Raw genomic sequence first — 16,079 nt, forward strand, 5'->3', positions numbered from 1 at the left:
AAAAAAAAAAAAAAGGCAAAATAGACTGGACAACTTAAAGAATAGATATTTATTTCTCACAGCTCTGGAGGCCGGGAAGTCTGAGATCAGGATGCCATTATGGTCATGTTGTTGGTGACGGCTCTCCTGGTTCATGATGAGAGAAAAAGACAGAGAGAAAAAAATGTCTCTTCTGTTTCTTCTTATAAGGGTGCTGATCCTATCATGAGGGCTCCACCCTTAAGACCTAATTACCTCCCAAAGGCTCCATCTCCAAATACCATCACCTTGGAGATGAGGGTTTCAGTCTGTGAATTTTGGAGGAAAACAAACATTCAGTCCATAGCATCTTCACATTCTCTCCTCCTGTGCCTTTTTTTAAAAAAAAAAAAAAACTTTTTGCACACTGCCTAAAATCCCAGCATAAATCCTGATCTAACACTTACTATCTTTGTGACTTTGAGCAAGTTACTCATCTTGCTGCACCCCAGTTTGTTCATCTGTAAAATGAGGGAAACATTCAACTCACTGTTATTTTATAGAGTAAATGAGGCAATGCATATAAAATGCTTAGCACAGTGCCTGGCATGTACTAAGCACTTAGTAAATGGTAGCTTATTCAGAGATAGTACAAGTAGCTGACCACAGACACTAAGAACACTCTGGGATAAAGGGAGCCATGGGCGAGTGGGTTTTCTAAATGCTTGCCTTGTGGGCCTTCACAGCCTTCTTGTGCTTGGTGTTTGCTCTGCCTGGTTTTGCCCTCATCAGACTTCATCTCTTTCTGTGCCTCTTCTTGACCTGATAGCTTGTACTGTTGCAGCATCTCCAGCAGCAGTTTGTTCTTTTCCTCCTAGGGGGCAAAACTGGCTTCTTCCCAGAGTATATTGCCTGCCCAGAGACAAAGTCCATTTCATTGATTCATCTGTTCATTCCATAAATATGAATTGAGACCTTATTTTATTCAAAGCACCTTGTTGCGTGTTCTGTGATAAAAACATAATTATAACAAAAGTCCTGTCCTGACGCTGCCAAGAGCTTACAGGGAGACAAGCCATGTATCTAAAGAAAATTAGTACACTATAGTAAGGGATGTTCCATAAAAGACCAACATGTAAAATGCTCTGCGATTTCAAAGAAGGGAGAGAGTTCTTATGGCACAAGAAAGCAGAGACTGTTTCATGGATGAGGTAGCATTTAAGCTGGATTTAAAGAATGAATGGTTTCGATATTGCAAAGAAAGGAAAAAGAGATCGCTATGTAGCTTGTGGGATAAAAGGCACTGTATCACTTTGGATTGATTCCATCATAAGTAACAAAAATTTTGACATAAGCAAAAATAAAGTTCCCTCGTGTAACTGAAAACTCCAGGAGCTAAACTGGCTTCAGGTAACATTCAACCAGGGTGCAAACATGGATATCTTGTCCTGGCTTCTTGCACATCATCTCTTGTCTCTATTCCCTTCGGGTAAACTCCATTCTCAGTTAGGTTCTCATCTGATGGTAGCAAGATAGCAACAGCAACTCTGGCCTTATATCCACACAACTTCGAGGAGCTCAGAGTGAGTCTTTTCTCCAAAAGTCCCAGCAGGAGTTTCTGCATCTCTGGCTTTGATTGGGTCACATGTCCATTTCTGAATCAGTCACTGGGGCTGGAGGTATGACTGGCCAGGTGTGAATCACCAGCCTACCCTGCAAGCCTAGGTGTTCTACCACCAGATGTGCCTGGACTGAGAAGCTTGGACTGAGAAGGGTAGTATCACTTTAAGATAGGCAGAAAAACAACAAATGTCACCAGCACAGAGACCAGCAAATAGTCCAGTCTCTTTAGTCCAGTCCAGATTAGAATGCAGGATGCCCGAAAGGAAGTAAAAGAGATATAATAGAACTGAAAATACATTGGGGCTGGATTGTGAAGTATCTGTGTTTTTGGTTTGTTTCTTTGCTTTATGTGAAGCATCTTGAATAGGAGACCAAGAGGTTTAAGCTTTAATTTGGTGTGTCACTGAACAATTTGGTAGGTCACTGAAGAATTATGCAAGATGCTACATCTGATCCAAACTCTGCACAGTGAGTTATATTCTGGCAACAGTCTTCTGGATAGATGGAACAGAAAGGGAAGAAGCAAGAAGACAACACGCACTAGTACAGAAAGAAGACCATGAACTGGAGTGAGGGCAGTGGACACAGAGACAAGGGGTTTAAGAGAGTTAAGGAACTGGGGCCAGGCACGGTGGCTCACACCTGGCCAGTCATACCTCCAGCCCTGGTGGCCAGGCATGGTGGCTCATACCCAGCACTTTGAGAGGCCAAGGTGGGCAGATCACTTGAAGTCTGGAGTTCCAGACCAACCTGGCCAACATGCTGAAACTCCATCTCTACTAAAAATACAAAAATTAGCCAGATGTGGTGGTGCACACCTGTAATCCCAGCTACTCAGGAGACTGAAACAGGAGAATCACTCGAACCCAGGAGGCAGAGGCTGCAGTGAGCCAAGATCATGCCACTGCACTCCAGCTTGGGTGATGGTGCGAGATTTCATCTAAAAAAATATATATGTGTGTGTATATATATATATATACACACACACACACACACACACACACAGGGTTAAAGAACTGGAATCAACGAATGAGGTCTATAATTAGACAATATGTAAGATGTCTAACCCTGGTTGCTTTTGAGTGGGGTGATATAATAAAGCATCAAATAATTTACATTTGGCTTTTGCAGAAGATTTGACTCTTCAAACTATGTTTCATTCAGATTAATGCTCAAATTGTTTTGAGTTTTCCAAGAAGAGTAACTAGAAGGTGAAAGAGGTGGGAGGGCCAAGGCAGGCTGTGTGCTTGACATCAGGGAAGAGGGCCTTGTGATGGAAAATGTGGACAACATAAGCAAAAACCAGAATCAGGAATTGTACATCAGGTGGTGCTTGTATAACTTTAAAAACTGACATAATGTGTTTTGTTTCCCCTTTATAGGACTGGTATAATTCAGGAAAACCTTGTGTGTTTTGGCTGTCAGGTTTCTTTTTCACCCAGGCCTTTTTAACTGGAGCTATGCAGAATTATGCCAGAAAATATACCACCCCTATTGATTTGCTAGGATATGAATTTGAGGTATAGTAACTCCTTGAAGTCAACAGTATTTCGTTACATTAAGTCATGTATTTAAACCGAGTTTATATATTGTAACCCATTGTAAGCAATTTTACTTCGTTCTTTGGGTTGTAAGAATATTTGTCTTGCTATCCCTAAGATAGAACTTTTATATACTGCAATATTTGATTTAAATAATCCAATGCTGTTCTTCGCTTTAGCAAAAATTATGATGAGGTACAGTAACATTTGATAAAGTACTTAAAAAAGAAATACTTTTATACTTTTTTACAAACTATGGCTGAAAAATGTGTAGTTTAACAAGCTATTATACAGTAGAGTTTCCATGAATGTGTTCTGAGTATTTCGCTAATGTATTCTTTATGAGATGAAGTTGTCTGGAGAGGACCACTGCTAGTGTGTGCCTGTCCCTTCAGGTTATCCCATCTGATACATCTGACACAGCACCAGATGATGGTGTTTATATTCACGGATTGTATCTCGATGGCGCACGCTGGAACCGAGAAAGGTCAGTGGTTTCAACTGCCAGGACCTCTTCATTTGTAGCTGAATCATAGATAAGATAAGCAATCCATTGTTTTAAAAAAAAAAAAAAAAAGAGTCCTCTTTTAAGGCAAGTAATAATATCAGAACTCTCACATAAATCATTAGTCAGGCTGGGGCAACTGATGAGTTGTTATTTTTAGGTGCTGAATAATTTTTAATCAATATTTCAGTAGTCTTATTAGTAGAAAAGTTAGCTGATATTATTTTCCTGCTTATTCCATTTTATAACAGTTGCCTTCTATTTTGTAATGTGTAGGACCACCTCATTTTTAAACAGTTTACAGTTATAATGAAGTTCACCTTTCTGTTAGTGAATGGGAAGCCTTTCCTTGCATTTTGATAATAAATAAATATTTACAATAAATATTGAATTTCCTGCTTCACTCAGGAAATTAAGTAATACTATTCCTGTTTAAAATATATGGGATAGAGAGAAGAGAAGGAGAGAAAGTTTCCTTTGGAGCCCTGGCCTCATGGGCGGTCATTAAAAATTGGCAGCCGTTGATAAGTGTCCACTGTTTACCCTTTGCCGTCCCATCGTTTTCTTTTGTTTCTCCCAATTCTTCATTGCCATTTTTTCATTTTCTTTTTTTACATTTTTTTCTCTATGTCTCTAGTACTTTCTTCTAGTAAAAGCCAATATGTAAGTAGCAATTTGTTTTTAGAAGCAAATTTCAGAAGTTATTTCTAATAATTTCTATCAATTTCTCTTTACAGTGGATTGCTTGCTGAACAACATCCCAAACTTCTGTTTGACCTGATGCCCATCATATGGATAAAACCAAGTAAATATTCTCTCAACAAAATTTATATGAAGTTCAGGGAGAAAAAAGATGGATATTATATACTGCTCCCCAAAATAAGTTTTTGCTCAAACCTTTTAGGATCTAGCTCAATTATAACAAACATTGATAGAATATTTACATTAGAAATTATTATTATCCCTTTGTGTGTATGGCATTTATATTATTTTGGGAATAACATGCTGCTTTTTATGCTCCTAGCCTATGGGATATGTCATTCTTTTCAGCCCTCCCCCCACTTCTACAAGGGGGTTCACAGATTGAACAGCTGCCCATCCATATTCTGAATTCCCTTTGCACATTGCTCAGAGGCACAAATTAGCTTGACACAGTCTCCAGATAGTGACTAGCATTTTCTGGCTATAAGAAACCTCTAGGCCTAGGAGCCAGCCAGGTGCCCCAAGGCATAGATGTTGCCAGCCACATGGGGTGGGGGCCAATTTTGTCCCATTTAGGAAACTGCTTGCTCCTCCCCTGCTTCTGCCATCATCATCTTTCTACAAGTCTGGAAAAAAAGTCTCATTCTTTTGTTTTCTCTTCCCTAACGTTTTAATTCTTAAATAACAACAATTTCTTAAATGAAATATTTACCGATCACCCAGAATCACCATCCAACCTATCAAATATTCTCATTATGAATGTGGTTCAGTTATAACTATGAGAAATGTGACCTTAGTTTGGAAAGACTCCTAATATCTTATATCTGGATTTTTGGGGATTGTACATAGTTTCTTTTCGTGAATTGGTAAAAGTTGGCATGTTTTTCTTATTATTTACCTGCTAAAAACAATTAGAAATGCCAGCTTCTGTGTGGGTTTCTTGGATTAGCGCTCTAAGCAGTTGTATTTCTCCTTTTGCGTCTCCCCCACTACCTATACTGTATTTTATTCCTTTTTCCCTCCCTTCTCCTTCTTCCCTCCCAAATCCTCTTGAGTTTTCTCATGCCTGCTAAGTGGTCAGAACTTTAAAGTCTATTCCTGTCTTCCACACCTAGAATCATGCATGATATGAAATACTTGCCTTAGGCCAGGCGTGGTGGCTCATGCCTGTAATCCCAGCACTTTGGGAGGCCAAGGCAGGCAGATCACGAGGTCAAGAGTTTGAGACCAGCCTGGCCAACATAGTGAAACCCCGTCTCTACTAAAAATACAAAAATTAGCGGGGCGTGGTGGCAGGCGCCTATAATCCCACCTACTTGGGAGGCTGAGACAAGAGAATCACTTGAACCTGGGAGGCAGAGGTTGCAATGAGCCGAGATTGTGCAACTGTACTCTAGCCTAGGCGACAAGAGTGAGACTCGGTCTCAAAAAAAAAAAAAAAAAAAAGAAATACTTGCCTTGTTTCACAATCGTAATACTGTATGTACTGTAAAAAGATATATGTATATATGCTGTAAAACCTTCATATATCACAATTATGATCTTAGATGTAGTTCTGGCCATTTTATTACAAGATAAGTAGTTCTTTTAGTACTAATGGCTGTTTTCCCCTTTATCAAATGAATATGTTTCTTTCTTTTTTTTCAAGCTCAAAAATCTCAGATTATAAAGTCGGATGCCTATGTCTGTCCCCTCTACAAGACAAGTGAACGTAAAGGAACTCTTTCCACTACGGGACATTCTACTAACTTTGTCATTGCAATGCTGTTAAAAACAGACCAACCTACTCAGCACTGGATCAAGCGTGGGGTTGCTTTGCTTTGTCAGCTGGATGACTAAATTGGACAAATTTATAAAACATCCAAAAGTTTACAAAAAAAAAAACCTGTCCTACTTAAAATATATACATTCTAAAACCAAGTATCTTGGTGTTATTCTTTTAAATGGTCTTTGCAAACGCTCATTGCATTGTTCTCCTCTCTGAGAAGAACTTTTTGAAGTTTGATTGTATGTGAAAAATAGATTTGGGGGTTAAATGGATAAAATTTAACAAATATCAGGAATTATCTCCTTCACAAATGTTGTCATTCCTTCAGCTTCAGTATAGTTTACTTTCCACTCTCCTACCTTAATTATGTATAAATATTTCGAATACATAAATTAAGAAATTGTAAATATGGAAAATATTAAAACAGTTACACAACTACACCTCTTATTTCTTACCTCTAAGACATCGGTTCCATTTCTCACCGCATCCTTGTGACTAGGAAAGGAAACTCAAAGCTGCAAAGCTGGCCTGCAAAGGCAGTAGGATGGCTGGAGGGCAGTCCGAACTTCTACACCTGCAGTGACAGGGTGCTTCTCAGCATTTGCTTCATATTTAATTTGAAATGCCAAGTGGTCCCTTTGTTTTTTTTTAGTGTATATTAACAATTAAAAAATATTTCAACAAAACAGAATTTTGGTCAAAATTTTATCTTGTGTAGAGTGAATTCTTCCCTTAGGATTCCAGGGACACTTAAGGCCACAGTTCTGTAACCCAAGGAAAATGTAGTCACAGCTACCTAGTGAATCTAGTACATTGGGACAGTCACTTTGGATAATTGGGTCACAGCAAAATGTTTGGGTTCTCTTAAATGAAAAATTGTGGTTTGCAGTAGCTATGTGCATGAGTCTTAAGAGAACGAATTCTCTTTGCATGGCCAACCCCCTGCAAAAACATTTTATTCCAGGAATAAAATGTTTAATCCTTTAAATTTGATGAATGTAGCACTGAAGAAAGGAGATCATGTTTCCAAAAAGAGCTAAACCACATGTAAAAAACAAGGAGAATGTGCCAGACTGTCTTATGATGAAGTATTTATAGTAAAGCTATTAATGGAATGGTCACTACAGGGGAGAGGAGATCCTAAATATAAATGAAAATTGTGAGGCTTACATGTGTTAGTCCTTAACAGTGAAAACGTCAGTGCTGTCCTAGAGGATAAAACAAAAGGTAAAAAGTCTTTGAAATGTGACCAAACGTATTCTATGCTAAAACTGACATTTTTCTTTTAAAACCATTTAGATATTGCCTAGTAAGATACATTTGTTTTTACTGCTGCTGAATCTATGTTGTAATTATGAGAATACATTTGTTTCTGTAACATGTTTATTTTTAATGTTTATTAAGTAAAATATTATTTTCAGCATCACACTGTGTGTAGGAAATATGATTTTGGATGAGTGCTACAATCACTGTGAAGAACTCACAAGCCAAGTTTAACAGATCAATCAGAGTGTTGTCAGTGTTAGAGTGGCACTAACCGAAGTCTTATTTGAAAGGTGGTTTTTCCTGAATAAGCTTTAAGTCAACGGCTACTCATGGAAACTTCTAATTTTTGTTGAATCTGTGGCAGTCCAGAAAACTCTTTTAAGTTTATAGAAATTTTTTAATGAATATTTTGTTGCCTAAGTTTTGTGTATTTTTCATTTGTTAATCCAATCAATTTTCTAGGTTTCTGAATTTCATTTGTAATTTTAAGCAGTTAATCTCTTCACAACTGGAAAAATAATTTTAATTCACTCTGACTTTACAGTAAACCTGTCCACGTTTCACATGGATAATTACACCAGTGATGAAGACACAGATGAAGACTTTGACACCCAGTTCATCATTCAACAGAGTTTACAGGATATTTATAAGCCAGGAACAGCACAACATGCACCTAAGGATGAGAGGTAATGGTTTTCTCATTTGCAATGTAGTATTAAGTGTTGTATTCAACAGCTGACACTTGTCATTAGCTTAAATCTAGTGTTGTGACAAAAACAGGAGGGTCAGACTCCAAGGAGCTGTCAATTAAATATCTGTAAGATATTGTGCCTGACTAGACAGGAATAATCTGGAAATAATTCAGAATTTAATTAGGCAATAAAATATCTGAAGGAGGTTAGCAGCAAATCTGGGTGAGGTGATACAGACTGGAAATCAGAAGAAAGAAAGAAATGAGGACATGAAGAGCTAGAGAAAAACTCAAATACATCTTGTCTTTGGGAATTGAAGAAATGCATAAATCCAACCAGGACACACAGGAAGTTAGCTATCTTCAACCTTAGTGGAATAGGTGGGGACGGGGTCCAGTCTTTGATCTACTCAAATCAAAAGGAGGAATTCCATAAACTTGAACGAGACTTCTGAAAGTGTAGTTCAGAGTTTTGTTGAACAACACTGAAAGAGGACCAGTTGGACCCTGTGTGGGGTGTAAGAAGAGTCGTCCTGGATATGGGCAGTCTGCAGTCAAGCATACCTGCTCACGCGCTCTCTGGCCAATCAGCAACCTTGGTCTCCTGAAGCAGTAACCATCATTTCTTCTAGGGTGATAACACAGTTTGCTTGGGATGGTAATCTCTATTTGCCTGCTGGATGTAAAACTAGAAAAACGTATTTTAACCCCAAGAGATTTCATAACTAAATAGAGACATGATGAAGCACATCAAATCTATATAGTATTTTAAAAATGTAACAAACTCATGGAGTGATCACTATGTATCATGTTATTTTAAGCACTTCATAAATACTAACTTTTAAATTCTAATTCTCATTACCTCTCTATGAGGTAGGTCCTATTATTATCCCTATTTAGAGAGGAGGAAAGTGAGGCACAGAAAAGTTAAGTGGCTTACCCAAGGTCAAAGAGCTAGTAAGTGAAGAGCCAGGCAGTCTGATTCTAAAGTCTGTGCTCTTAACCAACACTGTTCCTATACTTTTGTGTTCAATTTAGGATTCGTTTTTTAAATAATCTTTAAATATTTAAAGTTTTATAAAGCAATTAGCCTTATTAGATTATCTGTTATATTAACCTTATAACTAAAACCTTAAATTGCATAACTGAGTAACTGACTAATAATTTTAGGTTGAAAGGTATAAGAGAGTTGGGCTAAGTAGAGTACCGAATTGTTTCAGAGAAACTGAAATTGACTGTGGTTATGCATTTACTTGATTAGACTTGCAGGAATTGTATGATACTTAGGCAGGCTTGCTGATTTACTCAGGTACTTGAAGGAATCAGAAAACTAGAACATACTTGTGACATGTGGAGTAATGGTCCCATCCAAAGATGTCCTAATTTCTGGAAGCTTACATGGCGAAGGAGAAGTAAGGCTACAGATGGAATTATGGCTGCTGATCAGCTGACTTTTAGATAGGGGGTGTATTCTGGATTACCCAGGTGGTCCCAGTGTAACACAGGATCTTTAAGTGTGAAAGAGGGAGGCAGGAGAGACCACCTGGGAGACGGCAGTGTTAGAAGGACTAAGCCCAACATTGCTGGCTTTGAAGATGGAGAAAAGGAGTCCACAAGTCAGGAAATGTGGGTGGCTTCTAGAAGCTAGAAAAGGCGCGATAGATTCTCCCGGAGAGCCTCCAGAAGGAACACAGACAGCCCTGCTGACACACTGATTTTAGTTCAGTGAGGACTGTTTTGGATTTCTGAACTACTGAACTGTAAGATAGTAAATTTGTTTTATTATTGTTGTTTTAAGCCACTAAGTGTATGGTTACTTCTTACAGCAGCTATAGAAAACTAATACAATACTAAATCTATGAGTGCAGGTTTAAATGTTTAAGATAACTTAATTGACCAAATTGTAAACAGGACAGAGTATCCAAGGGAATTTATTCTCCTCAACCTGGGTTCATTAAATAATTAAAGAATGGAAGGTGGCCGGACATGGTGGCTTATGCCTGTAATCCCAGCACTTTGGGAGGCTGAGGCAGGCAGATCACGAGGTCAGGAGATTGAGACCATCCTGGCTAACATGGTGAAACCCTGTCTCTACTAAAAATATAAAAAATTAGCCAACTGTGGAGGCGGGCACCTGTAGTACCAGCTACTCCACAGTGAGCCAAGATGGCGCCACTGCTCCAGCCTAGGCAACAGAGTGAGATTCCATCTCAAAAAAAAAAAAAAAATAGAATGGAAGGTGGCAATCCTTATTTGCTAGGTTTTAAAATAATGTAAGATTCATAAATTGAGATTTAAAGCCTTAAATAATAAAAATGTTACTTAACTGCTAATAGCATTTTCTGAGCACACATTCTGACTGAATATTTTTTAAAACTCACACCATTTTTATTTACTATTTTTTAAAATAGATTACGCTAGAATCATTGACATTCTATAGTGGCCATCAAATTTTACCATGAGATAGTGTGACATTTCAGTCATAGGCCGGCTTGATTCAGTTCAGTCAACACTGATTAAAGGCCTACTGCAATCCAGGCTCACACAGTCCTTGCCCTAAAGAAGCTAACAGGCGAATGCAGAAGACAGATATAGTGAAGGAGTTTCCCTAGAATTTTGTTAAGGGCCACATTACATTTTACAAATAGAAGTATTTCTTTTTTTTTTTTTTTGAGACGGAGTCTCGCTCTGTCGCCCAGGCTGGAGTGCAGTGGCCGGATCTCAGCTCACTGCAATCTCCACTTCCCGGGTTCACACCATTCTCTTGCCTCCCAAGCAGCTGGGACTACAGGTGCCCGCCACCTCGCCTGGCTAGTTTTTTGTATTTTTTAGTAGAGGCGGGGTTTCACTGTGTTAGCCAGGATGGTCTCGATCTCCTGACTGTGTGATCCACCCGTCTCAGCCTCCCAAAGTGCTGGGATTACAGGCTTGAGCCACCGTGCCCGGCCTACAAATAGAAGTATTTCTATTATGCCTCAGTCAATGCCTCCTGTGAAAGTTCATCCTGGATTAACTACTACTACTGTTACCCTTTCCTTTTGATTTCTATCAGATAACAGTTTTTTCTCCTCAGTTTTGGAATTACATATGTATTTTCTTCTGTGCAGCTCCCACTCCTTTTTGAGTGCTGACTATAAGAAGATAGTTGGAACAATAGAGAAAGTTAAGTACTCCTCATCTTCTCTTCCCTTTAACTTGTGGTAAGATGGGATGGTGACACTGGCTGGGCACAGTGGCTCATGCCTGTAATCCCAGCACTTTGGGAAGCCAAGGCAGGCAGATCGCCTGTCGTCAGGAGTGCAAGACCAGTCTGGCCAATGTGGTGAAACCCCCCATTTCTACTAAAAATGCAAAAAATTAGCCGGGTGTGGTGATGGGCCCCTGTAATCCCAGCTACTCAGAAGGGTGGGGTGAGAGAATTGCTTGAACCCAGGAGATGGAGGTTTCAGTAAACCGAGATCACGCCACTGCACTCTAGTCTGGGCGACAGAGCGAGACTCTGTCTCAAAAAAAAAAGGGAAGATGTGATGGTGACAGCTGGCAGCATTTCTCCTCGAAGCTCAGAAAGCCTAGAAGCAGTTTCTTCCATGCTGAACACCATGGGGGTCCACAGCTTATTGTCAAGAGTCTGATGTAGGCTTTTCTGGGAAAAAATACTTCAGCTCAACGTAGCAAAGAGCTCCTGGGTTCCTTCCTAGACATAGCTGTTTTTTCATAAGTAACAAGATGCTGGGGGTGTTCACAGGCCCAGGTGTGGAATGCTAGATGACAGGCCTTACTGTCTGTCGTATGCCATTTGTCTTTCATAAAAGGTGGCACTAGAATTCTGTTGTTATGCATTAACTTTGGTGGTGGAATTCAGGAAGCAATATGGGCTTCCTTGTAAGTGTGCCAAATGTGAATCTGTTCTCATTTGACTTGTTAATAGGTAAGGAAGATGCATTGTCACACTTAACCAAGTGCCATTCTGCTTTTGATGAAGCAGATGAGATAGGCTGGATTCCTCTGCATAAGGCTGCAGTGCAATTAAATAAGAAAATTTTGGAAATAACCCTAAGCGGTAAATTCCCTTTGACTCTTCTTAATGCTTCTAAGAGATAAATTTAACATTCATTTCTATGTCTTAACTTGTGTGGTATGATGAATTTATTTCAGCTTCAGACCCCAGTCTGTGGGAGCAAACCACTCACAATGGTGAAACGCCACTGTTTTTGGCTGTCAGCAGTTGCCTCTTAGAAAATGCCACTTTTCTTCTTCTCAATGGCTGCAATCCAAATGCTAAGAATTTCGAAGGCAATTCTCCTCTTCTTACAGGTAAATGAATACCTTGTTTCTGAAAACGAGTCTGTGGCACTGAGTCTCCTTCATGCCCCCAAATTTCAAAGGCAGCTTTTTGTGCATAGTTGCAGCACTGTCACTCTGCTCCCAACTGACCAGACATGGGTACCGACCCTCCAGAAGCTTTCTATAGGCTGTCCTGTGAGGTGGCCTGATGCAAAACCTCTGCTAATTAAGAGCAGCTCATTTTGCATGGTGCCTTGATCAAGCCAGTTAATTCTGATATAAGAAATCAGAGGGGAGCAGAACTACCTCATGGAGCATGGGTGAAGGGCAGGCAGCTGAAACAAAAGAGTTGGTTGAAAACTATTAAGAAGCAGATAGATCTCTAGATCACTCCTGCCCAACCCCAGTAGAATCCTGGAGGTTTATTCTCTGCATAGCTTAAACGGAGAGTCTCTGGACCACAGAACTTTAGGTGAGGGTGGGAGTACTAGATTGAAAACACTGGAGGAATTAAGCAAACATAATTGAGACTGCCCAGCCCTCCTCCTAGAAGGCTGGCAGCCAGGCCCTTACCCTCCAGGCAGGGGGGTTCTCTGGAGGAATCTGACCAGCCCAAGAAGAAACAGCTAAAGATAGTAACATTGGGGCTTTCCCAGTAAGTGGCCCAAACATATCAACCTATTGTTAAACCCACAGTCCTCAAGCCCCACCCTCTGCTTAAAATTTCCAACCAGCTTTCTAGTCTCCAACTTTTAATTATGAGCAAATAGCTGAAGGCTATGTGAGGAAAATCTTCAACCAACAGAGTTAAGCAACTTTAAGATTATTTAGGGAAAATAAAGGGAAATTGTTATTAACTTCCTCAGAGAAACCATTTTAATAAGAACAAGGTATTAGCAAAATCAGAAAACAAAATATTCTTGAAGATTAAAAATATGAGCAGAAACCAAAACTATGCTGGAAGATGTAGTTCAGGAAAGCTTCCAGAAGAATAAAATAAGAAATGGAAAATAGGAAAGAAGTGAAAATTAGCTGGATGATCCAAGAGGAGCAACATGTGAACAAGAGGAATGAGAGAACAGACAAGATGGAGGTGGTATATGGCCAATGCAATAAGTCAAGAAAATGATTTCCTAAAATGAAGGACAAGTGTTTCCAGAATAAAGGGCCATACTAAGTGCCAGTTCAATGAACCGTAAAAGACCCAATCCCCTCAGCACTTTGTTTCTAGTCTTAGAGCAATGAGAGCACTTTCTGTGGCAAATTATAAATGCTTATTAGCAGAATTCATACTGATTCAGCACTTCAGCTAGCAAGACTCCTTGTACATATTTGGTGCCAATAATTAATGAGTGAATAGTGAGATGGATAAAGTTAGGTGTTTTAGGATTGTGGGGGTCTAAGTATCCTTCTCTAAATGTGAATTCACAGTATAAATGCAGAAAAGCCAATTATTAGAGAATTTTGTGTAACAAAAACTTCTTCAAAATGTAACATATGTAGAAATAAATAATTCAAGGATACATGTGAAAATGTTAACAAAGATCATTTCAGAGGTAGAATTAAACTTTTCTACTTCTATACTCGAAGTTTATTGAACATAGCCTCTTTTACATTGTAATAAAAAAATCATAAAAAGCTAAAAAAAAGAGAGAGACTCACAAGTCACTAGGGACAAAGAAGTTTCCACAGACTTCCTGAGAGAAAAAAAAGGAATACATAATATACAAAAGATGAAAAATCAGAGTGGTATCTGTAGATACCACTACAGATCAGACATCTCAATGGTAACTAGAAGCCTGAAGTAATTGGTGGTGAATAATAGTTTTGCAAACTCTAAGGAAAAATATTTCCAACTTAAAATTCTATATTTGCTCCAACTCTCTGACAGTAAAGAGATAAAAGATATTTTCAGACATAGGAAATCTCAAAAACGTTCTTGCTCCCCGCCGTTAGGAAGCTAATGGAGCAAATGTTCTACCAACATCGGAGTAAAGCAGAAAAACAAAAGCTGGGGATCCAGGAAACAGAAGATCCAAGCCAGGTGGGAGGCAAATGAGATCCCTAAGATGAGGGGAATAACGATCTTAGGATGACCACATATGACCAGGCACTGAGGTCCAGATTGGAACAGGTCAGGAGGCCCCAGGTAGAGGCTTCTTCAAGACCATGGTGGGCTAGGAATGACATCTTGAAGGGAGATGTAGACAGTTTAGGGAGTTTGGGGTGCAATTAATGATAAATTGAAAATTAAGCAAATGAAACATAAGACAAGTATTAACTCCAAGGGAAACAAAAAGATGTGCAGAAAAGGAAATGTAAATATGGCCCACCTTTGAATGACATACATGAAGGTAAATATTTATCTAACAAAAATTGTGCTATAAAAACAATAGGATGGTGGGATGAGAAATGTGCACATGTGGTGGGGACAGGAGGAAAAAAAGTTAAATCATTTTCTATGGTAAGAAGTCATTAAATTATACCAAAACCAAAAATCAACAAATAGCAATACAAGCAGGTTACTTAAGAGACACAGGCATGAAGAGCAAAGAATCAGCTAAAGGATACCTCTGGGGAAGGAGAAAGACTGTAGGGAAAGAGTGATGGACTTCACAGTAATTGGCTCTTTAAGTTCTGTACATGTAGAACTTTTATCAAAATAAAAGCTGAAAATTAGGCTGGGTGCGGTAGCTCAAGCCTGTAATCCCAGCACTTTGGGAGGCTGGGGCGGGCGGATCATCTGCGATCAGGAGTTTGAGGGCAGCCTGACCAACATGGTGAAACCCCGTCTCTAAAAATACAAAAATTAGCAGGGCATGGTGGCAGGCACCTGTAATCCCAGCTACTCGGGAGGCTGAGGCAGGAGAATTGCTTGAACCCGGGAGAAAAGAGGTTGCAGTGAGCCAAGATCGCGCCACTGCACTCCAGCCTGGGTGACAGAGCAAGACTCCATCTCAAAAAACAAACAACAACAACAAAACAACGAAAATTAAAAAGAGACCAACAGAGTACTGCCAAAAATTAGGATTTGGGGTCCCTTCATGGTTAGTCTGAAGATGCTTTCTAAGGCTTTGCATTTTATAGAAAAAACACTGAGCAGAAGAGCCTTCTCTGAGAAAGCACGCAGAAACCATAAAGCACCCTAGCACTGTATAGTGAAAAGAACTCTGCGCCAGGTCTAACCTCTCTAAACCCGTTTCCTCGTCTATATGATAGTATTTGTCTTGTGTGTAGAAAAATTACATATGTAAAAACCATGAAGCTGTGAAGCCTGTTGAAACAATGATGGTAGAGCTAGTTTTCCTCTCTTCACTTCAGCCTATCTGGCAGGTCAAATGATTCCATTTCTGTGGTACCCAAACAGCATGTCCCCATTGATAGGTCATGGAAAATGCTGGGTTAAAAAGTTAAGCAAACGCATTGCAAGATTCCTCAGAGACTTCAATATATCAATATGCAAAGTGAATCTTGAAGAGGGTGATAGAATATACAGTGATGCCTGAAAGCAGTGGCTCATACCCATAATCCCAATCTCTGGAAGGCCGAGGCAGGAAGATCACTTGAACCCAGGGGTTAAGACCAGCCTGGACAACATACCAAGATTGCATCTCTACAGAAATTTTTAAAGGAATTAGCCAGTCGGCCGGGCGCGGTGGCTCAAGCCTGTAATCCCAGCACTTTGGGAGGCCGAGACAGGCGGATCATGAGGTCAGGAGATCAAGACCATCCTGGCTAACA

General features: G+C 39.5%; 2 protein-coding genes across 2 annotated transcripts in view; both read left to right on the forward strand.

The window, feature by feature from the left end:
- The window catches only part of DNAH12 (dynein, axonemal, heavy chain 12), a 246,484-nt gene extending 240,234 nt beyond the window's left edge, over positions 1–6,250 (forward strand). Inside the window, 4 exon segments of the mRNA XM_011947302.1 lie at positions 2,888–3,101; positions 3,518–3,609; positions 4,365–4,432; positions 5,978–6,250. Of these exon segments, the coding sequence (XP_011802692.1) occupies positions 2,888–3,101; positions 3,518–3,609; positions 4,365–4,432; positions 5,978–6,168 (565 nt within the window). The 3' untranslated portion in view covers positions 6,169–6,250.
- A 1,677-nt stretch (positions 6,251–7,927) lies between these two features.
- Positions 7,928–16,079, forward strand: part of ASB14 (ankyrin repeat and SOCS box containing 14) — a 24,482-nt gene continuing 16,330 nt past the window's right edge. The window contains exons 1-5 of the mRNA XM_011947251.1: positions 7,928–8,049; positions 11,162–11,216; position 11,459; positions 11,983–12,114; positions 12,210–12,368. Coding sequence (XP_011802641.1) covers positions 7,928–8,049; positions 11,162–11,216; position 11,459; positions 11,983–12,114; positions 12,210–12,368 — 469 coding nt within the window. The remainder of the gene's footprint in view (positions 8,050–11,161; positions 11,217–11,458; positions 11,460–11,982; positions 12,115–12,209; positions 12,369–16,079) is intronic.

The sequence above is a fragment of the Colobus angolensis genome, unplaced genomic scaffold, assembly GCF_000951035.1.
Source record: "Colobus angolensis palliatus isolate OR3802 unplaced genomic scaffold, Cang.pa_1.0 Scaffold26, whole genome shotgun sequence".
Classification (NCBI taxonomy): Eukaryota; Metazoa; Chordata; class Mammalia; order Primates; family Cercopithecidae; genus Colobus; species Colobus angolensis.